The sequence below is a fragment of the Saccopteryx leptura genome, chromosome 3 (genome assembly GCF_036850995.1).
Source record: "Saccopteryx leptura isolate mSacLep1 chromosome 3, mSacLep1_pri_phased_curated, whole genome shotgun sequence".
NCBI classification, from domain to species: domain Eukaryota; kingdom Metazoa; phylum Chordata; class Mammalia; order Chiroptera; family Emballonuridae; genus Saccopteryx; species Saccopteryx leptura.
Genome location: NC_089505.1, coordinates 354,434,625 through 354,459,286, shown reverse-complemented (window position 1 = coordinate 354,459,286; position 24,662 = coordinate 354,434,625). Strand labels below are relative to the sequence as shown.

The 24,662-nt window shown below is 46.5% G+C and overlaps 1 protein-coding gene across 5 annotated transcripts in view; it reads left to right on the top strand.

Annotated features, from left to right (window-relative positions):
• The window catches only part of SAMD12 (sterile alpha motif domain containing 12), a 406,813-nt gene that overhangs the window by 166,123 nt on the left and 216,028 nt on the right, over positions 1-24,662 (top strand). For all 5 annotated transcript variants that reach the window (XM_066379393.1, XM_066379391.1, XM_066379392.1 and 2 more), the window contains one exon: positions 23,026-23,155. In XM_066379393.1, coding sequence (XP_066235490.1) covers positions 23,026-23,155 — 130 coding nt within the window. The remainder of the gene's footprint in view (positions 1-23,025; positions 23,156-24,662) is intronic.

Here is a 24,662-nt window from a genome sequence, read left to right as displayed (position 1 = left end):
GCTCGTGCAGTCTTCCGGGTTCTTCTTTCTGTCACATTGATATCCTCGTGCACCGCTGTCCTAAAACTGCCACGGCTAGCTCTACCTCCTAAGTGACTCCGTGTCACCCTCGCCAGGCAGGTGGCAGGCTGGGTGCCCTCTGTGGCGCTCTGATCATCCACTGCACGTGCCTATCTCGTCTCGCACTTCCCTTACCTAATTATCTTTCTTTCTGGTCTTCTGTCTCCTTTAAAACCCTTGGCCTCAAGCTCTGATTTCTCCTTTTCTGTGTCCCCAGGAGGCAGTGCGGTGCTTGACATACAGCAAATGCATAATCAAGGTTGTATAAGTGGATTGAATAAATGAAGTTTCCCTCCATTTAATGCTGGGCTGTTGATTGTTAATTTGTGTTTGTATACCTGGCCCATCACACGGCACAACGTCCCGCGTGCTTATCCTACAGTGTAATTATGTGGTTATGGAATGATGTAAGCCGTGATAGTTCCTGGAAGGAAGAGTAATAGACCAGAGCATCTGTGAGGAGCGATCGCATGAGACTTCCGAGCAGATTGGAAGCCATATTACTATTGAAAAACACATTTCTATTGAAAAGGAGAAGCTTTTCAATAAAATCAGTGTTGTGTAACACAATTTTAATTTTTGTGTTCTCACGCTGAGGTTTATCTATGTTCATTTTTTTTTCAAATTCTTCCAACTTGTATGAATTTTTATTTTATTCTATGTTAGTGACTAGTTGTGACATGGAGTAAGCCCGACGACCTCATTAGAAATAGCATCTCCGCACAGTGGCCTCCCCTTTGTCCTGGCCCCGAGGTCCCCCCAGACCGCACTTCACTGTCTTCATGGCGCTTGTCACCACTTGGCTGTTGACTTGCTAATGTCTGTGTCTCATGGTACGACATACGCCCTACGTGGGCAGATGTCTCTTCACTCTTTCTCACCAGTGCATCCGAAAGTGCCTTGCGTGTAATGGATAGTTGATTAAATATTTCATGCATGGATGAATCTTCTCGTTATTCTATAGAAAACTCTGCCTAACCATTTGCCTTCTGCCTAATATTAAAAATTCATCACATTTACGGTTATTTTTAAAACTTTTGAGGAGTTAGCTGGGGCCACTTATTCTGTAGATTTAGAAACCTTTGCATGCCCCTGACACTATAAAAGAATTAGCTGTAGTTATTCGTTGGCTTGTGTTAAGTGGTTTGTAACTAATTGGGGTGCTTTATGCTGAGGCGTTTTCTTGTCTCGCAGTGCTGCCTGGCTGTCCAGCCCTTTGTCTCTGGATGTACTGTTGATTTGTTTAAAGTAGGAAATAAAGAACAGGGTGGTGCTGCCATTGAATATGTTAACCATGGAATCAGAAAACTTCGCAAACAAGAAATGCAACACTAATGTGACAGATCATAAATTATTACTTAGAACATTTCCTGTGTAGCAGATTTTTTTAAAGGAGCACCATATTAATATTGTAAGCACTAGAGCCATGAAATGAACACACACACACACACACACACACGTTTAGATAACCAGAGACTTAACTACTATTTGGTTTGAACAGTGAGACAAATAAAGCTTAATATTAAGCAGTGGACATATTAAATCTACAGATTTTTAAACTTTTTCTGTGGTTAATTTTCAATGAGAAATAGTAACTAGCAAACTAGTCTTTACTCTAAAAAGTATCAGAGAATCAACTACATTAGATGAGGGGAAGTAAATGATTAAAAGGGTAGGTGAGAGAGAAGCTGGACTCACCTCCTTGCTGTAGGAGAGGTTTTTTGCTGCTTCATAATCAATAATCCCAAATGACTCAGAAGGGCTTCACTGATGTATAAAAGGTACAGAAACATAATGTAATGTAGGAATAGAGAATCAGTGGAAAATTAGTTTGGAATCCTTTTGGGGGACTCTTCTTTAAAGGATCAGAAAAATGTCCTGCCCTCAATTCTCTCTGGTCCGTGTATCAAATGTGTAACCCAGATACTTTTATTATTAAGGGTAATGTACTTTCAAATCAAAGGCGTCGAGAAATGCAGAAGATACTTTGAAACCCCAGCCTCCTTTTGCACCTGCTCAGAATGCCAATTGGCTAGAAGAGCAGAATGAGGGCCCCGGCCTAGAAATGGAAGATGATGGGCATGCAATAGCAGAGCACAGAGGTTTCTAAATCTAACAGCCTGTGTGATTGCAAGGAAAAATGGGCATGGAATAAAAAAGAAAAAAGGAGGGGGCTTATTAGAAGGGAATAAACAGGAGACAGAAACAATGAAAACCTACAGGAGGAATTTTCGACGATGCTTCGTGGGGAAATGCAGCGACAGCCATGCAGGGACAGCCATGTGGGGACAGCCATGCAGGGACAGCCATGCAGCGACAGTCATGCGGGGACAGCCATGCAGGGACAGCCATGCAGGGACAGTCATGCAGTGACAGCCATACAGGGACAGTCATGCAGGGACAGCCATGCAGGGACAGCCATGCAGGGACAGCCATGCGGCGACAGCCATGCGGCGACAGTCATGCGGCGACAGTCATGCGGCGACAGCCATGCAGGGACAGCCATGCAGGGACACTGCATCTGCGGTGTTGTCTCTCCCTGTCCTTATTCATTCCTGCCGACTCTGGACAGTGCTGTGGAGTGGGAGTTTCCCTTGCTTCGGATTTGTTAAGCACACGCATAGGATCCCAGATTTCATGGTCCCAGGTGGGATTCACAAGGCACATGAGCATTGCTCAGTGAGATTCCAGATTTCTATTTATGGTGCAAAATGATCCTCCCTGAAAAAGGTAAGTCAGCTACAGAAACAAACAAACAAAAAAAGATAAGACATATTCAGAGAAGGACTGAGAAAATGAAAATTCTTCTCTTGGTCAAGGTGTGCATGTACTGATTGGGAGCTGGGATTCATGTGCCATCAGGTGTTTGTGGCCAATCAGAGGGGATTATGTGATTTCTCTTGAGGAGAATGAGTGCCAGCTTCATGCCTGGACCTAAGGAGTGACCAGGATTTGATGCCATGTTTCTTACCTACTCATGCTGTTTTCAGCAAATCCTTTGGCTTTTTGCCTTCCTTTGGGACTGGGGAAATTGTGCTGTGGGGAAATAACTAATATGATTTTATTATGTAGCTATCAACCAATATATCTAAAAACGTGCTTTGCCCCCCTGATTTGCACCTGACCCACATTCTTCAGTAATGGTCAGTGCTCACAGGAGTGGGAGTAGCAGCAACAGCAGCATTAGAAGTAATAATAAAATAGAAATAATGGCAGAGATGACCGGCTATGAGCAATCATTAATTATCATCAGTGCCAGGAACTAAGTGACGTTTTGAGCTTATTTTCTAATCAAATCATCATAGTAAGCCTGTGAGATAACTCTATTGTCAGTTTTTCCTTTATGGTGAAGCAGAAGTATAGAGAAATTAAGTTACCTGGTTACAAATAAACAGCTAGTAAATGGGAAAACCAAGATGCAAACCCAGGTCCCTGGAATTCCACTTGAACAGAGCCAGGTTGAATGCCTGTTCACAGTGGCAGGCAGCCTGCCTTAGTCACATCTCCTGGTCTGTCAGGCTTATACTCGTGAATGTTAAATGTGCAATAAAGAAAAGACTTTGTGTTGTTCCCACCAGTTATGATACTAGGCATTGAACAAGTATCCAGTAGTGATACTTGAATGAATGAATGAATGAATGAATGAATGAATGAATCAGAGAGGGAAGAACTCTCACTACCTCCAAATCCGGATGTACAAGACTGCTCCTGGGTTTCGCAGGCTGCTTCGTTGCTTCTTTTTGTCATATTGCCAAAGCCTTGCTCTGCTGTCAAGCAGGAACAAGAGGAGAGGCAAGGAGGACTTCTGGTTTCTGGTTCAGCCCTTAAACAGCTTGGAAGTTGCCCCTCCATCCTAACAACAAGTAAAAAGCTGAAAAAAACTGAAAAATCAATAACTCAGATACATAAGAGAAGTGGGGTCAGTGAGCAAAGCTCGCCCCCCGCCCAAACTGGAGAGAGAAGCAGGTACACACAGGGACTCACCAGAGCAGACACCTCCGTGGGGACCAGCTCAGGTGGGGACACCGGACCTGGGACTGATGGGGTCTTGAAGGCACAGTGTGGGCAACTCTGAGAGAAATCCCAGGCAATAGCCAGTTCCCAGAGGCTGAAAAAGCATCAGAACCAGACTCGGGTATGGAAGGGACATTGGAATGATCAAACTAGGAATTTAAAACAATTATGATGGATATGATAAGAGCTTTAATGGATAAAGTAGATAATGTCTAGTAATGGGCAATGTGAGCAGATAGATGAGAGTCTTAAGAAAGAAGCATAAAAATTGTAAGAGAAGTGAAGAATGCTTTTAATGGGCTTAGGATTTGACTGGACACAGCTGAGGAGAAAGTCAATGTGTGAGGATATCTCAGTGGAAACCTTCAAAACTGGAAAGCAAATAGAAGAAAAAAGACAGGAAAATAAAAACAGGACAGAATATCCCAGTGCTATGGAACAACTACAAAAGCTATAATGTACTCATAATACCAGACAGAGAAGTAGGAGAAAAAGAAACAGAAGAAATATTTGAAACAATAATGATTGAGAATTTGTCCAAATTAATATCAGACTCCACGCTACAGATCCAGGAAGTTCAAAGAACACTGGACTTCATTAAAATTTAAAATGACGACTCTATGAAAGACTGTTAATGGAATGAAAATATAAGCTACCACCTGGGAGGAAATATCAGCAAGAGACATATCTACAAATAGATAAAAATAACTCTTAAACTCAACAATAAGAAAAACTACCCAATCAAATGTAGACCGAAGAGCTTTACCCACACCTCAGTAAAGAAGATATGCAAGTGGAAAATTAGTATATGAAAAGCTGCTCCGCATCATCTGTCATAAGGGAAATGGAAATTAAAACAAGATCCCACTCTATACCTAGTAGAATGGCCAAAATGCTGCATACTGACAATACCAAATGCTGACGAGGACGTGGAGCAACAGGAAAGGGTCATTCATTGCTGAAAGAGTGCAATATGGTAGAGCCACACTAGAAGACAGTTTCATGGTTTCTTACAAAACTAAAGGTTCTCTTTAGTCCAATCCAGGACTTGCTTTCTTTGGCGATTTGTATAGCATCCTTTTTTCTTTTCTTTCTTTCTTTTTATTTTGCAAGAGAGACAAAGAGAGACAAAGACAGAGAGAGGGACAGACAGGGACAGACAGACAGGAAAGGAGAGAAATGAGAAGCACCAACTCGTAGTTGCAGCACCTCAGTTGTTCATTGAGTGCTTCCTCATATGTGCCTTGACCGGAGGTTCCAGCCAAGCCAAGGACCTTGAGCTTCAAGCCAGCAACTATTGGGTTCAAGCCAGTGCTATGGGGTCATGTCTATAATCCCACACTCAAGCCAGCCACTCGAGCTCGAGCTGGTGAGCCTGCGCTCAAGCCAGTGACCTTGGGGTTTTGAACCTGGGATTTCTAATTGCCAAAACTTGAAAGCAATTAAGTTATCCTCCAGTAGGAAAATAAATTTAAAAAATAGAAACTGTGCCTGACCAGTGGGTTACACAGTGGAAAGAGCATCAACCTGGGATACTGAGGACCCAGGTTTGAAACCCCAAGTTCACCAGCTTAAGCGTGGGATCATTGACATGATCCCATGGTTGCTGGCTTGAGCCCAAGGTCACTGGCTTGAAGCCCAAGGTTGCTGGCTTGAGCATAGGATCATAGATATGACCCTCTGGTCACTGGCTTGAGCCCAAAGGTTACTGGCTTAAAGCCCAAAGTTGATAGCTTGAGCCCAAGGTCACTGGCTTGAGCAAGCGGCCACTGGCTCGGCTGAAGCCCCCCAGTCAAGGCACATATGAGAAGCATCAATGAACAACGAAAGTGCTACAACTATGAGTTAGTGGATACTTCTCATCTCTCTCCCTTCCTGTCTCTCTCTATATATCTATCTCTGTCTCTCCCTCTCACTAAAAAAATAAAAAAATAAGTAAAAATAAGTAAATATGAAAACTATTATACATACGGGCAATAAAATATTAACACTAACAGCAAACGAACTATCAATCCATAAAAAGAAACTTAAATGCAATCACTAAATGCAAGAAGTCAATCTGAAAAGGCTACATACTATATGATTCCAACCGTATGACATTTTGGTAACAGCAAAACTATGGGGACAGCCTGATCGGGCGGTGGCGCAGTGGATAGAGCGTGGGACTGGGATGCGGAGGAACCAGGTTTGAGACCCTGAGGTCACCAGCTTGAGCGCGGGCTCATCTGGTTTGATCAAAGCTCACCAGCTTGGACCCAAGGTCGCTGGCTTGAGCAAGGGGTTACTCAGTCTACTGTAGCCCCCCAATCAAGGCACATATGAGAAAGCAATCAATGAACAACTAAGGTGTTGCAACGTGCAATGAAAAACTAATGATTGATGCTTCTCATCTCTCTCCATTCCTGTCTGTCTGTCCCTGTCTATCCCTCTCTCTGACTCTCTCTCTGTCCCTGTAAAAAAAAAAAAAAAAAAAAAAAACCACTATGGAGACAGCAAAAATATCTGTGGTTGCTACGGGCTAGGGAGGCTCGAAGAATGAATAGGCTGGGCACAGAGGACTTTTGAGATAATGGAACTATTTTTGGAAAAACTATGCAAAATTGTAAATAGAAAAAGGATGATCCTGTAGTCTCCCTCCTACATTTATATATCACCAAATCACCAAGGATCCATCCAGATAATAGAGATAGCACTATATTTACTACCCATATAGTGCCTTATCTAAAGAATACTTACTTTGTGCCTATGGGCTAGGTGCAGGGAATATTGTGGTAATCAAGCAAATAGAAAACTATCAGATAACAATAAGGGCTATAATGCATTAGAAATATCACGGGGATTAGTTGTGATCAAGGAAGACAGCCCCGAGGAAACGACATTGAAACTGAAATCTGAATGACAAGCTATGGCTAGTCTTGAAAATATCTGAGAAAAAGAGCTAGCTTTTATTACCCTCCCTAAGGTAGGGATGGGCTCCGTGATTTGGAGGAAGAGAGAGAAGACAAGAATGTCTGGGTCTGGGAACGTCAAGACCAAGGGAGAGAGGAGCAGGAGAGGAGCGAGGAGAGGGCTTTGCAGGCTGGAGGGTGGGATTTGGGTTTTATTATACGTGGAAGGAGAAGGCAATGAAAGACACAATCATATTTACATATATATATATATATATATATATATATATATATTTTTGTATTTTTCTGAAGCTAGAAACGGGGAGAGACAGTCAGACAGACTCCCGCATGCGCCCGACCGGGATCCACCCGGCATATCCACCAGGGGGCGATGCTCTGCCCCTCCGGGGCATCGCTCTGCCATGACCAGAGCCACTCTAGCGCCTGGGGCAGAGGCCAAGGAGCCATCCCCAGCGCCCAGGCCATCTTTGCTCCAATGGAGCCTCGGCTGCGGGAGGGGAAGAGAGAGACAGAGGAAGGACAGGGGGAGGGGTGGAGAAGCAGATGGGCACTTCTCTTGTGTGCCCTGGCCGGGAATCGAACCCGGGACTTCTACACGCCAAGCCAACGCTCTGCCACTGAGCCAACCAGCCAGGGCCTCATATTTACATATTTAAACATTTACTCTGAGCAACGGGAAACAGATTATAGGTGGCAAGTGTGGAAGTTGGGAAGTTGGGTAGGAGACCATTGCCTTGGTCCAGGTCAGCAACGGTTAATGATTGCCCTTCGAACCGGGTTGGAAGGAGTAATGGTGGAGGCAGATGTGTGCATCCTGAACATATTCTCTGCACAGATCCAACAGTCCGATGTGAATTGTATGTGTTTGTGTGTTAGGGAATGGACGATGACCGGGCGTTCGGTCAGCACCTACCGAGGTGTGCAAACATGGGGGGAAGGACGGGTTTGAGGGGTCACGAGTCCTGTTTGGGGTGCATTGGGTGTGGAAGTACTATTAGACATCCAAGTGAGCTACCTAGTAGGCAGCTTGTGTACGCCAGTGAAATTCAAGGAGAGATATTGAGGGAGGAAGTGCAGGCTTGAGCACCCTTGATTGATTGACAACACTTAGAGCCAATGGAACCTGAAATCACTACAGGAGAGAGGAGAATACAAGGGAATCCCAGGGCCAAACCATTTAGGGGTTGATCAGAGGGGGACAAGCAGGCAAAAAAAAAGAGGGGTACCTAGGGAGATGGAAACCCATCAGAGCAAGATGTGCAGAAGCCAGGAGAAGGAAGTATTCCAGAACAGAGTGTGTCAGAGGCTCCCAGGAGGCCACATGAAGGGAGGGATGCTACTGCAAGAAGTGGCGTCGGAATCAGTGGCCTGACTGTCTCAGTGACGAGAACACGTTTTCAGCAGCAAAGTGGAAGGGAAACCCGACTGGAGCGACAGCACAAGATGCTGAAACAGATGGAGACAACCTTTTACAGATGTGTCGTGTGACAAGAACAGAGAAATGGGACAGTAGCTGGAGGCGAACGGGGGAGGGCGAGGTTACGGGTTTTCAAAATGTATAATGGCAAAACAATTGGAAATACCATCAATGTCTACTAACGGGCATGGTTGCTGTACTAGCTTTTCAGTGGGATACTAGCTTTTCAGTAGGATACAAGCATATGTGCATGTGCATACAGACATGTATTCTTTTTTTATTTTACTTTTTTTATTTACAGAGACAGAGAGTCATAGAGAGAGAGACAGATAGGGACAGACAGACAGGAACAGAGAGAGATGAGAAGCATCAATCATCAGTTTTTCGTTGCCACACCTTAGTTGTTCATTGATTGCTTTCTCATATGTGCCTTGACCGGGGGCTACAGCAGACTGAGTAACCCCTTGCTCGAGCCAGCAACCTTGGGTCTAAGCTGATGAGCTCTGCTCAAACCAGATGAGCCCACACTCAAGCTGGCGACCTCAGGGTCTCGAACCTGGGTCCTCCGCATCCCAGTCCGACGCTCTATCCACTGCGTCACCGCCTGGTCAGGCCAGACATGTATTCTTTTATGTGGATAAAATACACCTCTGTAACAATTTTTAAAATAAGGAGATGTGAAGATCTCACACGTGAGAGGACAAACTGAGCATCACTGTCTATTTCCTCTTCCCACCAAATACCATGTGAAGATCAGATAAAGAAATATAAACATAAGGAGCAATGACAATGAGAAGGGGAGGGAGGAAGTCAAGCGAGCGGACTGTAAAATGTCAGAGGCTCTAGACTTGCAGCCAAGAGTGAAAAATAGACATAAGCAGGGATTATGCAAAGGAATGTTTATCACAAAGTCTTTTTTTTTTCTTTTCTTTTTTTTTTCTTTTTTGTGACAGAGAGCGAGAGGGACAGATAGGAACAGACAGACAGGAAAGGGGAGAGATGAGAAACATCAGTTCTTCATTGTGGCACCTTAGTTGTTCATTGACTGCTTTCTCCTATGTGCCTTGACCCAGGGGCTCCAGCAGAGCGAGTGACCCCTTGCTCAAGCCAGCGACCTTGGCATCATGTCTAGGATCCCATGCTCAAGCCAGCAACCACACTCAAGCTAGTGAGCTCACGCCGAACAGCGAGATGAGCCCACACTCAAGCCAGTGACCTCAGGGTTTTGAACCTGGGTCCTCTGTGTTCCAGTTTGATGCTCTATCCACTGCACCACCACCTGGTCAGGCTTATCACAAAGTCTTTTACTTATGCCTCAGTCCAAACACACACACACACACACACACACACACACACACACACGCACGCACGCAAAAAACCTATCTCTTAAAAGTGTTTTGCTAAGTGTCCGGGATGAATTAGAGTATATTGTGTGGCTAGTAGCACTCGGGTGGTGTCATCTTTTTTGTGGCATTTAGGGAACACTCTGAGTAGTAGGCCTCTCAGGCAACAAGCCCAGTGCAGATACACAGAAATCAAGGTCTCCATTACCTTAAATTGTTTTTTAATTGTGACAAAGCTAAAAACCAGATATTTTCTGGAAACTGACAGATACTACGTTACTAATTGTCAGAGAAATGCAAACTAAAACTATATTGAGATGTCACCTCATACCTTGTAGGAAGAGTACCATCAATAAATTCACTTAACAAATGCTGGCGAGGACATGGAGAAAAGGGAACCCTAGTACACGGCTAGTGGGAACGCAGACTGGTGCAGCCACCGTGCAGAGCAGCACGGAGTTATCTCAAGAAATTACAAATGGAACTTCCCATGACTCGGCCATTCCATTTCTGGGAACATCGCCAGAGAAACCCACAACACTAATATGAAAGAATACATGCACCCCTATGTTCACTGCAGCACTATTTACAATAGCCAAGCTATAGAAGCGACCCAAGTGCCCATCAATAGAGAGCCGGATAAAAAGGTGGTAGTACATACATAGAATGGAATATTACTCAGACATTAAAAGTAAATCTTATCATTTACTACCATATGGATGGACCTAGAGAGTATTATGCTCAGTGAAATCAGCCAGTCAGAGAAAGAAAAATACCACATAATTTTACTTATGTCTGGACTCTAAATAACAAAGTGAACAAAACTGAAACAGACTCATAGACACAGAGAACGGACTCGTGGTTGCCAGATGGGAGGTGGGTTGGGAGACTGGGTGAAGAAGGCGAGGAATTAAGAAGCGCAAGTCGGTAGTTACAGAACAGTCCCGGGGATGTAAAGTACCGCATAGGGAATACAGTCAGTAATACTGTAATGATTGGGTACGGTGCCAGGTGAGTACCGGAAACATCAGGGGGAGTAGTGTGTACAGTATATGATTGTCTAACCACTCTACTGTACACCTGAAACCAAATACAAAATAATATTGAAAAAATAATAATAAATTACCTGGCAAAATAAATAAATAACCAGTTAAGAATGAAAATTAACAATACCAAGAGCAAACGAAGGGGAGGGGAGGAGGGAGCTAGCCTATGTGTGCTAATTCCTGACCATTCTTACTGGAGGAATCCACAAAACTTCTCTAAGCCTGGGCAATTAAAGAGACTGAAAAGAGGAAGTGTTAGGAGTTGGCCCCTGGAAACGGCATTTGGGGTTGGAGTTGGAGAAGAAAGATACTTGAGCTAGACCAGACCCTGTTTGTTTTACTAAAAAAATAAGAAAAGCTTCCGGTGAGAAGAAATGGGACTCAGAGACTGGTGTTTTTATTACAAGTCCTTTTCTAGAACTTATTTTTTAAACCACATGCGTGCTTTCTTTGATAGTCATAAAAGGATTAAAAATATCCAGAAATTATAGAAGTATAAAAATTGCTTAACTGGTTAAGCAGATTTGTGTTCAGAGGGGGAGGTGGCCGTAAAGGTGTATGGTGGACATGGATTCGGAAAAGTTTATAAAATTGAAGGTCATTTTTTTAGTAAAATTTTTCTTAATTGTATAGAAGTCAGTATTTGAAATGTAAACATATAAGAAAGGTGTATTTTTTTTTCTGTTGTCTTATAATCCATCTCACCTCCCTCCATTCTCTCTTCTTTTCCATTATATGCATGTGGTAAGATTTCCAAAGCATTTTCTATCTGAGGCAGATGATTTGGCCGAATTTACTAGTTTCTCTGAACTCGAGTTTGCCCCTGTATTAATCAGCTGGAGCTGCCATAACAAAACACCATGAACTGTTGGGTTTAAGCAACAGACATTTTCTCATAGCTTTGGAGGCTGAAAGTCCAAGACCAGGGGTCCCCAAACTTTTTACACAGGGGGCCAGTTCACTGTCCCTCAGACCGTTGGAGGGCCGGACTATAAAAAAAACTATGAACAAATCCCTATGCACACTGCACATATCTTATTTTAAAGTAAAAAAACAAAACGGGAACAAATACAATATTTAAAATAAAGAACAAGTAAATTTAAATCAACAAACTGACCAGTATTTCAATGGGAACTATGCTCCTCTCACTGACCACCAATGAAAGAGGTGCCCCTTCCGGGTGTGCGGCGGGGGCCGGATAAATGGCCTCAGGGGGCCGCATGCGGCCCGCGGGCTGTAGTTTGGGGACCCCTGTCCAAGACCAAGGTGTCACAGTCTGGTCGGGTTCTGGCTAGAGCTCTCTCGCTTGCAGACGGGCACCGTCTTCCTGTGTCCCCGCATGGCAGAGAGACAAAGAGCTCTCTTGTGTCTCTTCTGATCTAGGAACACTAGCCCTGTTGGGTCCAGATCCCACCTGAGGACCTCATTTAACCTTAATTACTTCCATAAAAGCCCTATCTCCAAATACAGTCACATGGGGGCTTAGGGTTTCGACATCTGTATTTTGGGAGAACAACGGCACTCAGTCCGTACAGCCCCCGTTGAATTACATTGTCATTCAGCTGAAGTGAACACACAGACAAATTGTTTTACCATGGAAAGGCCATGCAGCTGGGCAGTGGCTGTTCTTTATGAAGGCTTCACTTTTAAAGCCCCAGAAGACTAGTGTTGGAAGTTTTGCATAAACCCCCACACACAGACACACACACACACACACACATACACACACATAGATTCTAAAATTTTATTGGCTCTCCATACCCCCGAGTCCACCCCCGGCCCTTGCTCAATGTAATTGCGACAACGTTTTCTTAATGCTTTTTGTTTTCTCTGAATGCCAACAGCAGAATTGTCCCAACTTCCCAGCCCCCTCCCCCCTTCTCTGCTCTGTCAAATCACAGGGAGGACACACTCAGCGCTTCAGTTATTTCTTTGATCTGCACAGAAACTTTGTGAGATGGGCAGAGCTGTTTTTATCACACTTTGCTGGTGACGTAATTGAGAGGCGGAGGTGCGCACAGCCCCGATGTACCGTGGAGAATGTGAGCACCCGTCCGTGGCGGCGGGAGAGAGAGGAGAGAGCAGCAGGCTCTGGACCAGGGCTCAGGTGCGCGCTACACTTGGCATACCCGGGGGAGGTCAGAGGGAGGGTTGCTTCGATCAGATTTCTCTTAATTGATTCAATTTAGAAAGAAATCTAGCTCTGGAAACCTCAGTAGGATAGCTCTGAACTCCCTGGCAGGGAGTGTGACCTTGGATGAGTCCCTTCACCACTCTAAGCCTGTTTCTCTGTAAACTGGAAGAGAGAATTATGTTGTAAGTTGTTGGGAAGGTCAAAGGTGATTTACCTCAAGTATGTGAAACAATTCTTTCCATGTGCTGGGTTACAAAATTGTCCCGAACAGTTTCTGTCTGTCTGGAATTATGTACGTCTGTCTGGAACGGCATCCATCAGCCTTGGTGGCACAGTCCCACACCTGGCTTGGTCCATCTTTCCCAGGCACGTCCTCACGGTGACTTCGGGGAGCACGGGAAAATACATAAGCGCAAGAGTCCTCTTGAGAAGTCATCTCACACCTGTCTCAGCATCGCCTCCCCCTAGGCCTTTGGTCAGAGCTGGTCAAAGTCCCCCTTTCCTCTCCCCCAAACCCCAGCAAAAAAGAAATAGATGCTACCTCATGATTGACAGACCCCAGGTCATATTGCAGAAGGTCATTTTGCACCGAGGACTTTTTTTGTTATCGATCTACCACATTGTTATTCCAGACGTATTGTTGGAGAGAAGTGAAATGATGATGATAATCGATAACTATTTTTACGGTTCAGAGTTGCTCCCATTTCTGCTTTTGTCATGCTTTCGTTCATCCAGCATACGCACAGGGGTTTGCCCATCAGGTACCTGCTCGTCGCACCTGTGCCGCTCTGCACCTGGCACGCACACAGCGCCTGCTGCCCTGCCGAGTGTGCTCCTCTTCGCAGATGAGTGATGGGTTTTCCTGCTGTACCAAGGGCAGACATGAAATACAATGTGATCCTCTCCCTCCGTATTTCTCTTGACACACACAACACTCTGGGCTGACAGGAAGAGCAGGCCTTGACCCCCAGAGCCATCTGGAGTGCCAGAGGCACCGTGTCTGCTGCAGACTGCCTGTGCGTGTCTCTGTGTCCCCTCCGAGGTGTTGTGGTCAGAAAGCCCGGTGCCCGGCTGCATGCATCTGGGAGGCAGGAGACCTCACCAGCACAGCTGCAGGCGTCCACCTCACAGCTTGTGAGCAGGAACGTCTACGCATCATCGGCTGGTGTTCCTTTAGCAGGCGCCTGGGGAATCTGGGGTGAACCTTCGACATGGGTTAGGAAACCTTGCCAGTGGTGGTCCCTGGAGACAGGAGAGAGCCTGCCCTGAGCCAGAGGGACACCACGGATGTGGCCTGTCACCGGAAGACCCGAGGCAGTATTTGTGTAATAGCGGAAAGCCCAGATTGGATAAGGAAGGGCAACCATTCCCTCTCCTAATTTGGTATGTTGATCTTTCCATCTTTCTTTTCTTCCCTTTTTCTGTTTTCTCACTTTTTTCTGGTTCTTATTTTCCACTGGTGCCTTTTAATACTACTTTCTTATCAGTTGTTTTTCTTTGGGTGTTAGCACCCTGCACCTGACAGCATCTCATGATGCCTGCGACTCAGCTGGAGTCCGCTGGGCTCCGGAGACCCTGCCTGCGTCCACAGGGGGCTTCCCCACGTCGGGCTTGGGAGTCCAGCAGGAGAGCACGTCAGTGCCGTCCAAGAGACCCGAAGGTTTATGCCTGTGTCCACAGAGGGCTTCCCCACGTCGGGCTTGGGAGTCCAGCAGGAGAGCACATCAGTGCCGTCCAAGAGACCCGAAGGTTTATGCCTGTGTCCACAGAGGGCTTCTCCACGTCGGGCTTGGGAGTCCAGCAGGAGAGCACGTCAGTGCCGTCCAAGAGACCTGAAGGCTTATGCCTGCGTCCACAGAGGGCTTCCCCATGTCGGGCTTGGGAGTTCAGCAGGAGAGCACGTCAGTGCCGTCCAAGAGACCTGAAGGTTTATGCCTGCATCCACAGAGGGCTTCCCCATGTCGGGCTTGGGAGTCCAGCAGGAGAGCATGTCGGTGCCGTCCAAGAGACCTGAAGGCTTATGCCTGCGTCCACAGGGCTTCCCCACGTCGGGCTTGGGAGTCCAGCAGGAGAGCATGTCGGTGCCGTCCAAGAGACCTGAAGGCTTATGCCTGCGTCCACAGGGCTTCCCCACGTCGGGCTTGGAAGTCCAGCAGGAGAGCACGTCGGTGCCGTCCAAGAGACCTGAAGGCTTATGCCTGCGTCCACAGGGCTTCCCCACGTCGGGCTTGGGAGTCCAGCAGGAGAGCACGTCGGTGCCGTCCAAGAGACCTGAAGGCTTATGCCTGCGTCCACAGGGCTTCCCCACGTCGGGCTTGGGAGTCCAGCAGGAGAGCACGTCGGTGCCGTCCAAGAGACCTGAAGGCTTATGCCTGCGTCCACAGGGCTTCCCCACGTCGGGCTTGGAAGTCCAGCAGGAGAGCACGTCGGTGCCGTCCAAGAGACCTGAAGGCTTATGCCTGCGTCCACAGGGCTTCCCCACGTCGGGCTTGGGAGTCCAGCAGGAGAGCACGTCGGTGCCGTCCAAGAGACCCGAAGGTTTATGCCTGCATCCACAGAGGGCTTCCCCACGTCGGGCTTGGGAGTCCAGCAGGAGAGCACATCAGTGCCGTCCAAGAGACCTGAAGGCTTATGCCTGCGTCCACAGAGGGCTTCCCCACGTCGGGCTTGGGAGTCCAGCAGGAGAGCACGTCAGTGCCGTCCAAGAGACCTGAAGGCTTATGCCTGCGTCCACAGGGCTTCCCCATGTCGGGCTTGGGAGTCCAGCAGGAGAGCACGTCAGTGCCGTCCAAGAGACCTGAAGGCTTATGCCTGCGTCCACAGGGCTTCCCCATGTCGGGCTTGGGAGTCCAGCAGGAGAGCACGTCAGTGCCGTCCAAGAGATGTGAAGGTTTACTTTTCTGAATACGTAGCACGTGACAAGCACTTTTAAAGTGCTTTAGATAAGTCATTTCTAATCCTTCCACAAGTGACGAGCATATATGCTGTATACGGAGGGCCCTGTTTAGACAAGTCCAGTGACTGGCCCAAGGTCACAGTGCTAGTGAATGCCACAGCTGGCCTTCCCTTCAGGTTGGCAGGTTTCCAAATGCCAAGGCTTTTTCATTACCTCACCCCTGTGTCAATGTAAAAAGGGAGAAAAAAATGAGGCTCAGAAATGTGAGCTATCTTGCTAAGAATTGTAGTGCTAGGATGACTCTGCTTTTTTGGCTCAGCATAAGAGAAATCTGATCAGAGGAATGGCTGTTTTATTCCCAACCTGGGGATGTCAAGCACACAGCTGGGACTTGAACCAGTTTTCTGACACTCCAGGATATAGGAGCTGTGATATACAATGACCAGCCAGCCAGTTTTTTCATTTGTTCGACGAATAATTATTGAGTGTCTGCTTTGGGCCAGGCACCGTCCTAAAGTTCGGGATTCTTCCCTAAATAAGAAGGCTCTCTGCCCTTGCGGAGGATGCAAGGACATTGGAAGAGACATTGGAAGAGACGGTAATAAACGGGACAAAATGAGGGAGCTGTAGAGTGTGTTAGACGATACTTGCTGTGGAGGGGGAGACAACAGCACAAAGTAATGAGTATTGGAGTAGGGAGCGCAGGGTAGGGCCCACTGAGGAGGTAGTGGGTAAGCAAAGGCTTGATGGAAGTGAGAGAATGAGCAGAGCAGGTGTCTGGGAGAAGAGCGTTCCAGGCAACAGAAGAAGTGGATGCAGCTGGCATTTATGTTCGAGGGCAGAGAATAGTGGGGGCAGGATATATTAGGAAAGAGCAGGAGGGCTGATGTCAGATAGCGGGGAGCCAGATTACTGGGGACTTTGTAAACTACTTTAAAGATTTAAAATAGCCCTGGCCGGTTGGCTCAGCGGTAGAGCGTCGGCCTAGCGTGCGGAGGACCCGGGTTCGATTCCCAGCCAGGGCACATAGGAGAAGCGCCCATTTGCTTCTCCACCCCTCCACCGCGCTTTCCTCTCTGTCTCTCTCTTCCCCTCCCGCAGCCAAGGCTCCATTGGAGCAAAGATGGCCCGGGCGCTGGGCATGGCTCTGTGGCCTCTGCCTCAGGCGCTAGAGTGGCTCTGGTCGCAATATGGCGACGCCCAGGATGGGCAGAACATCGCCCCCTGGTGGGCGTGCCGGGTGGATCCCGGTCGGGCGCATGCGGGAGTCTGTCTCTCCCTGTTTCCAGCTTCAGAAAAATGAAAAAAAAAAAAAAAAAAAAAAAAAAAAAGATTTAAAATAAGGGCCAGGGAAAACCAGAATGACCTTCGGTGTATCGGGTACCTGGATGAAGTCATCTGGGTGCAGCGTGGTAGTGTTTCTGATCAGGATGGTAACAATGTTAGTGGTGAGGACGGGTGTACTTGCAGGCAGACCGCTCAGGTTTTCCCAGTAGATTCGATGTGGAGGGCAAGAGAAAGAGAAGAGTCTGATGAAGCCACGATCTGGAGCTTCAGCAAGAGGAAAGGCAGTGTTTCAGGTGAGAGGAAGGCACTTTGTGAGGCTCAGGAGGTCAGTGTTAGGCCTGTTGAACTGGAAATGTTGACTAGATATGCAAGCGTAGCTACCACCATCAGCTGGATCTGAGATGCAGTGGTTTGGAGAGAAGTCTGGACCGGAGACAGAACTGGGGGTTTGTGAGCGTATACCACGGCTTAGAAGAGAAAAGGCACGAGCCCTAGCGGAGAGCGCCGAGACGATGTGTGACAGGGAAGCAGAGCGGGGCGTGGTGAAGTCTGCCTTGTGCTGCTGCAAAGACAGGACTCGTCGGGGAGAAGGACGGCGGACATCTGCTTCTGGCTTCAATAGAAAGAACATTTCAAACCGCTAGAGCTATTAGCGGTGGAGTGGCCTGTCTCACAGCACGTGTTTTCTGACACTGAAAATTTTCAGGTACAGTCTTGAATCGAGATCATTGTTTTCCCCATATTTGCACAGTTCTCTCCCCCGCCCCCGCGCCAACCTCCAAAAGAGAAAAGAAAAAGTAGTAATTATTTTCTATCAGAAGATTTATACTTAGTGTTTATTTATCCAAGTAAAGTTGTTTACACACACACACACACACACACACACACACACACACCTCAATATCTTCATCACAGTTCATCAAAAACTGCTAAAATGGACTGTGATGGGTTTTCATGGGTGTTCCCCAACCCCCTCCGGTCTCCTCTCTTTTTTTCAATCTTGAGCAAGATTACACAATGAAAGCCACTGAAATAGCAGATTGGGAACCCAAGAAACAGCATTGCAAGGTGGTTAGGAGAGGAAGAGGCATTTTTTTAAATGAGACGCTGCGAATATGCCCACCGCTCTCCGATATTTGGCCGTCAAGCTCTTTGTCCTTCTGGTGGGGGGAAGCACTTTATGCATTCCCTGCTTTGTCACAGGCAACTCACTGGGAGTCATGTAAGGTTACCCAGTTAAGAGTTTGTACAGACAGAGCTGAAAATGGCAGTGTTGTCTTGTAAGTCAAAATCCAATAAATTTTTTTTAAATGACATTGCAAAACTATCAATAAGGGATAATTGGATTGCAAAATAAAATTTAACTGTAAAAGTGTTTCCTTTCTGTTCTTTTCACAACGAACCTTTTAAAGCATCCAATTATTTTATTAGCAGAGAAGCTTCAAGTTAAAGTACTTTTTGAAAACGCTTGAGTTCTTTCTAGCGAAATACAAATCAGAAATTCCTCTAGTGAAAGTCTCGTCTAAACTAGAATGATTTGAAAAAGGAAAAAGTAATTTGCAAACACACTTTCCCTTTTGCATGAAGCGAGGTCTTCGTGTAAAATAGGAAGTAAAGACACCTCTTGTCTGTTGAAAGGCCACCGAGGTGGGACATAAAACTGAGACTCGTGGACATAGACCGAAGCGAAGTGGTGACCAGGGGGAGGGGAGTCACGGGGACGGTGATGGACAGTGGTCTGCCTTTGGGCGAGGGGCACACAGAACAAGGAACAGGTCACATGCTGTGGAGAGCTATCCTAGAAACCTATGTGTTCCTACAGACCAACGTCACCCCATTAAATTTAATCTCTAAATAAAAAAAGTAAGAAGGGCCAGGACCGACTCGGAGAGGAAGTGCCTGCAGTTCTGTTGGGTATCCTAACGCATAGGAGTTAGGTAGCCCTGCCTCTGGCCTCTCTCAGGGCAGCAGAAGCTGCCGGGATGTCTCCAGAGTTGTAAACCCACAGAAGGCTGGATTTACCGAACATGGTGCCGGGGGAGGGGGGAGGGGACACTGAGTCACATGTGCTGTCATGTTTGCCTCTGGCCAGGACTTTTTTTTTTTTTTTTTTAATAAGTTTACTGTTTCTAATAAATGTGAAATACTATCTCTTTGTCCTATGAACTATGATTATTTTGGTGTAGGCTCCTATTGTGGGGAAAAGACACAGCTTAGCAGAGAAAAATTGCACATAGAAATAAAGGCTGAGCTCGTTAAAGGGCTCAAGTTGTGACATTCACTCCGTCAAACGGGGTTGCTGTTGGGGATGGGGCACCGGGATAGACGGGGAAATCCAGAGGGGACGTGGGGTGGGGGTGGGGCCGCAAAGAGAAGTTCGGGCGGAACAAATGCACGTCCGCTCTGAGAATCCGGAGAGAAGCCCCAGACGGGGCCTCGGAGTCAGCGTGGCTCTGAATGCGGAACGAGCTGGTCCTTCCATAACCAAGCCACGGCGAAGAGTCTGCTGGTGGATGGGGCCCGCGCTCGTATCACCGAAGGGGAGGCGAACAGTGTTGCTCGTGGTGGGACCCCTTGCGCCTCCCTGCCTTGTTCACTGTACCAGTTTAGGGGAGGCAGAGCCCTGTAGGTTCAGACAGCCTTGGAAATCTGTGCCTGCAGCTTTGTGTTTATTGCTCTCCAAGCCAAGTGATGACCAAATGGCTGCTTAGCAGGAGTACATTCTGAAGGAGAAAGGAATCGGCTTTTTCAGCACGAGCCTCAGAACACCTGGATTTATGACAAGAGGAGAAAGTGTAAGCAAAGCATACACGGCGGGCTGGTGAGGTTGAGTTCAGTGATGACTTGGTGTGTCTGAGTTCATCTCCACCCGAGTCTCCAGCGGAATGGGTTAGTTTTGGTGCCGGGGGTCCTCTGTGTCCTAGGAAATGAGCCAGTTAAAGACTGACCCTCCAGGAAGTGTTGTACATTGACGGAGAAGCAGTTTTATCCTTTTTGCCTTCCTTTGCTAATTGACAGCCTTCTGTGACTGGTCTACAGGGGTCTTCAAGAGCTGTGATTAGCTTGACTTGCAGGAAACTTGCAAGGGGTTTCAGGGTAATGATGTGTCAGCTAGGAGCTCATTCAGTTAAGCTGAAGGAAAATTTTAGAGCAGGAAAGAGCCAGATTCAGAGGTGCTGACTTGTGAAACATGGTGGTGAGTGCCTTTCTAGCTAAAAAAAAAAGCCAAAGTTCTAGTTTCCTGATCATGCAAAGGAATGGAGGCGATGACGGGCAAACAGGGAGAAACTAAACAACAAAGCATTCCCTCCCTGGTGCCATCGTGCCGGGGGTCCTCCTCTCCCGTCCAGAGTAGGAGAGCAGCGGGAGACCGTGTGGCAGCCGGGGACTTGGGGACATAGAGTCAAAGAGGAGGCCAAGTTCGAGGAAGCCACTACACAGGTGGGTGAGGGCAGCGAGGCTAGCCGTGAAATTCACTGCTGAAGAAATAGTAAGTAGGTCTGTGAGCCCAGACACAGTGAGAATGGTTTCATTTCATTAATTCAGTCACTTGTTCGTTGTTGTTGTTGTATAGAGCATCTGTTAAATACAAGGCACCCTGGAGAGTAGTTACAACGGTTCTATCCTCACTGAGCATGTAGCTTAGTGTTCTAGTTACACGAGTTGCAAAACAAATTACCCCAAAAGTTAGTGGTGGAAGACAAGAATTTGTGATGCTCGTGGATTTTATGGGTCAGGAGTTTCCTCAGGGTTCCGCAGGGACAGCTTGTCTCTGCATCACGGTGTCGGGGGCCTCCATGGGAAGATTGGAAGGCTGGTGGCTGGAACCATCTGGAGCTTGTTTACAAGGTTTCCGAGGGTTGGTGGTGGTGATTGCTGTCAACTGAGACCTTAGCTGGGTACTTAGCCAAAACTCCTACACATGGTCTCTTCATGTGGTCTGGGCTTCCTTACAACATGGTGTCTTGGTTCCAAAAAAACAGTGACAGAGAGGGTGAGCCAGGCAGAAACTATCGTTTTTGGGTTTTTTTGTTTTGTTTTTTATCACCTAGCCTCAGAGTTATGTAGACAGAATCAATTCTCCTGTACTCCACTGGTCAAGACTATCATGGATCCTGGTGGAATTTAAAGGGACAGAACATCAACCCCAAATATCATTGTGGGAGTCTATCTATCTCCCCTCCTCTCACTTAAAAATAGAAAAAATAATAAATGGGTGATGGGTTTTACCATATGCTTTTTATGCATCTATTGATATGATCATGTGGCTTTTATCTTCCATCATATTTATGTGGTGTATCATATTTATCGATTCACAGATACAGTACCAACCTTGTATCCCCAGAATAAATCACACTTGATCATGGTGTGTGATCTTTTTCATGTATTTTTGGATCCAGCTTGCTAATATTTTGTTGAGGATTTCAGCATCTGTGTTCATCAGGGACACTGGCCTGAGATGTGTTATAGAACTTTACACCTGAAACCTATATAACTTTTTAAAGAAATGTCACCTCCATAAACTCAATAAATAAATTTTTAAAGAAAAAATTAACACCTGAGCACTGTGTTGTCTAAGTTTGAATCACTTGCATGTCACTTCCAATGTCTGTACTATGACCTTATTATCTGTGCAATTGTTATTGTTTTCTTAACTTTTTTCTTAAAATTGACCTACTGTTTATTTTACTCAAATTTGTTCTAAAAGCAAACTAGATGTACCTAGCCAGAAGTAAGATTTATTTTTTGTCCTAATTTATTTTCCATTAAATAAAAGCAACCTTACCTGTAATAAAAAGTAAAAGAGAGCAGTTATTGGACGCTAAGTAGACTGCTCTCTGTTAAGGGCGGTGAAGCGGTGGTGCCCCTCTCTCTGTCCGAAAACATGCTGGCAGGTGTTAGAACGATGTGAAATCACCCTCCTGCAAAACTGCAGCTCTCCCCCTGACTTGATCTGAAAGATTGAAAAAGAAGTGAAGGCAAACAATCCCTAGCGAGAAGGTCAGTGACATTTATGGCATCTCTGTGCCTTCCAACATCTCTCAATATTATAACCTGACTTTGTTGACAAACGCTGATCTCAATGACAAAAATTATAGGTAGCTAACTTTTCTATGTAGAGTCAAACAAATTCCGGGGCTCCACGAGGCAGACCGGTGTCTAGCGCAGTTGATTGTTGTTCATTAGCAAATTTATTTGTGACCACCCTCTGTCAAAGGCTGGGTCCCTACACCTCTGTTTGGTTTGATTTTACAAACACCTCCTTGAAAGAGCCAGGGAGCAATAACAGGTCTAGGTACCCCGTTATCTTACGACCGTTTCCCACAGGCTGGCGGGATTGACTCCCCGCTTCCCCACTGTGGCACAGACGAGGCTCCTAGACCTTATAGACCCAGCCTCCGTCCAGAGCTTCCCGGCCGACCTGCACCTTCTAGTTTGCAGTGTCGACATCCTGTAACATTCATTTTAAAAAAAATAACTCTTTGCCTCTGCCAGAGCCAGTGTTGTTCTAGGCCCCGGAGATATCAGAGGACAAACAAGGGACACTTTCTTGGAATACAGAGAAAGGCCACTTGGAAGCCGCTGCCTTCCCCCTAAAACTTAATTAATTGCCAAGCAACCCCATTGTCTTGTGGTTAGAGTATTCATCAGAAAACACTACTTCCTGGAGCTTCATCCCAAAGAGGGAGTAACTTGAGGCTAGATGTCATTTTCATGGGCTTCTCCACCTGGGGCTTTTCCTTCTGGTTTTCAGGGGTTATGGAGAAGTTCTGCTGAGGTCACAGGGACGAGAGCCAGAGATTTATCCCCAAGGACTCCAGCCTGTAGCCTTGACCGCACTCTAGGACTTGCGGTAGTAGTGCCTCTCTAGGCATGGGGCCGACATTAACAGACCTTCTTTTCCTTCTTTATTTGCAGTCAGCCACGGTGAAGCTGTCCAAGCCAGTGGCCCTGTGGACTCAGCAGGATGTCTGCAAATGGTTGAAGAAACACTGTCCGAATCAGTATCAGATCTACAGCGAGTCGTTCAAACAGCATGATATAACTGGTAAAGTATGCAGGATCCCCCTCCCCCACTGTCACGGCCTTTCTCATACCCTCGCAATGAGACGACATCTTCCTGCTGAAATTTTTTTGGCTTGGTTTTTACTTTAAAGGCGTGATCGATTCCAGATCTGTGTGAGTCATGCTACTTAATAAGCATAAGACGTTATTGTAGCAAACCATGGGTTTTGAGTGTTCAATGCAAAAATATGTGGAAATCAGGGTAAAGGTTTGGGGGAGTCCAGAGAAAATAAAAGCAGTCTTAGACAAAAGAAAAGGAGGAAGTCTCTCAAATCAACCTGGTTACAGGATCAATAGGTAGATCGCCTAAGTAGAAAAGATTTCTAAATAGGAAAATTCTGAAGTGAGTATAATAATAACTAATTCACTACCCCTGAGATGAATACCTTCAAAGCACCCATTAAGACTACATTTAGATCAAGGGATTTGAGAACTATATGTGGTGGTCAAGAAGCACTTGGCAGTAAAATTATAAGACAATATAATAAAGTACAGTATAAAAGCTCTGAGGAGCAGGTCTCTCAATCGGAGAATGGGCGAGGGGGAGAGGGTAGGCCTACAGCGGGAGCCCATCAGAGGAAGGGAGTCCTGCCCACCACCTGAGAGCCGGCCCCACGGGGCAACCTCCCCCCTCCCTCCTTCTCTGCAAATACTGTGAGCAAAGACAGGACCGAGGACCTGGCTCTGCGAGCCAAACCTGGGACCCAGGAGGGGAAGAGATGCCAGCGAACAGTCCTGCTGCCAGGGCAGAATCTTCCTTTTCCCTGAGAGAGAGATGATCCCGGCAGGACCGTGATGCCAGGCCTCTCTCCAAGCTCGTACTTTCTTCTGAAACCTGACCCTCTCTCTGTAGAGTCTGTGGGCTCCCACTACTTTGCAAAGGGGCGTGTGAGGCAGAAAGCATTTATTTTTGCAGTTCTGTTTCTTACTCTGCAACTTTGGGAACTGGGGCAGATCCTCCCTCCCTGGAGCAGGGCTGGATGGATGGCTTTAAAGTGTGTTCCTTGGGGTGGGCACACGTGAGGCTGCCAAAGGGACGACGAGTGTGCTTTGGGCAGAGGTGAGTACGCCAACCAAAGCGGCTCCCTGTCCCCATTTTCTGTATCCGAATTGTATAGAACACTTGATTGGGAATACCACTGAGGTTTATAAAACGCTAAGCTCAGTTATCCTAGAGTCCAGCTGACCAAGTTGATAATGTTTAAATATGTGAGGAACACACCCAAGTATAGTTCAAGCTGAGTTAAGAGAGTGTGAAATACTCCTGACTTAAGTACAGACAGTCCCCGGGTTACGAACGAGATAGGTTCTGTAGGTTTGTTCTTACGTTGGATTTGTTTGCTAAGTTGGAACAGGGACATTTACCTATTAGATGCAACTTAGATGTTTGTCTTAACATGGTGTTTATTTTTACCTTTCTGTGTGTATAAACACAAGCATTTTCAAATCCACAGAACCTATCTCACGATAAAAAAAAAAAAAGGTCCTAA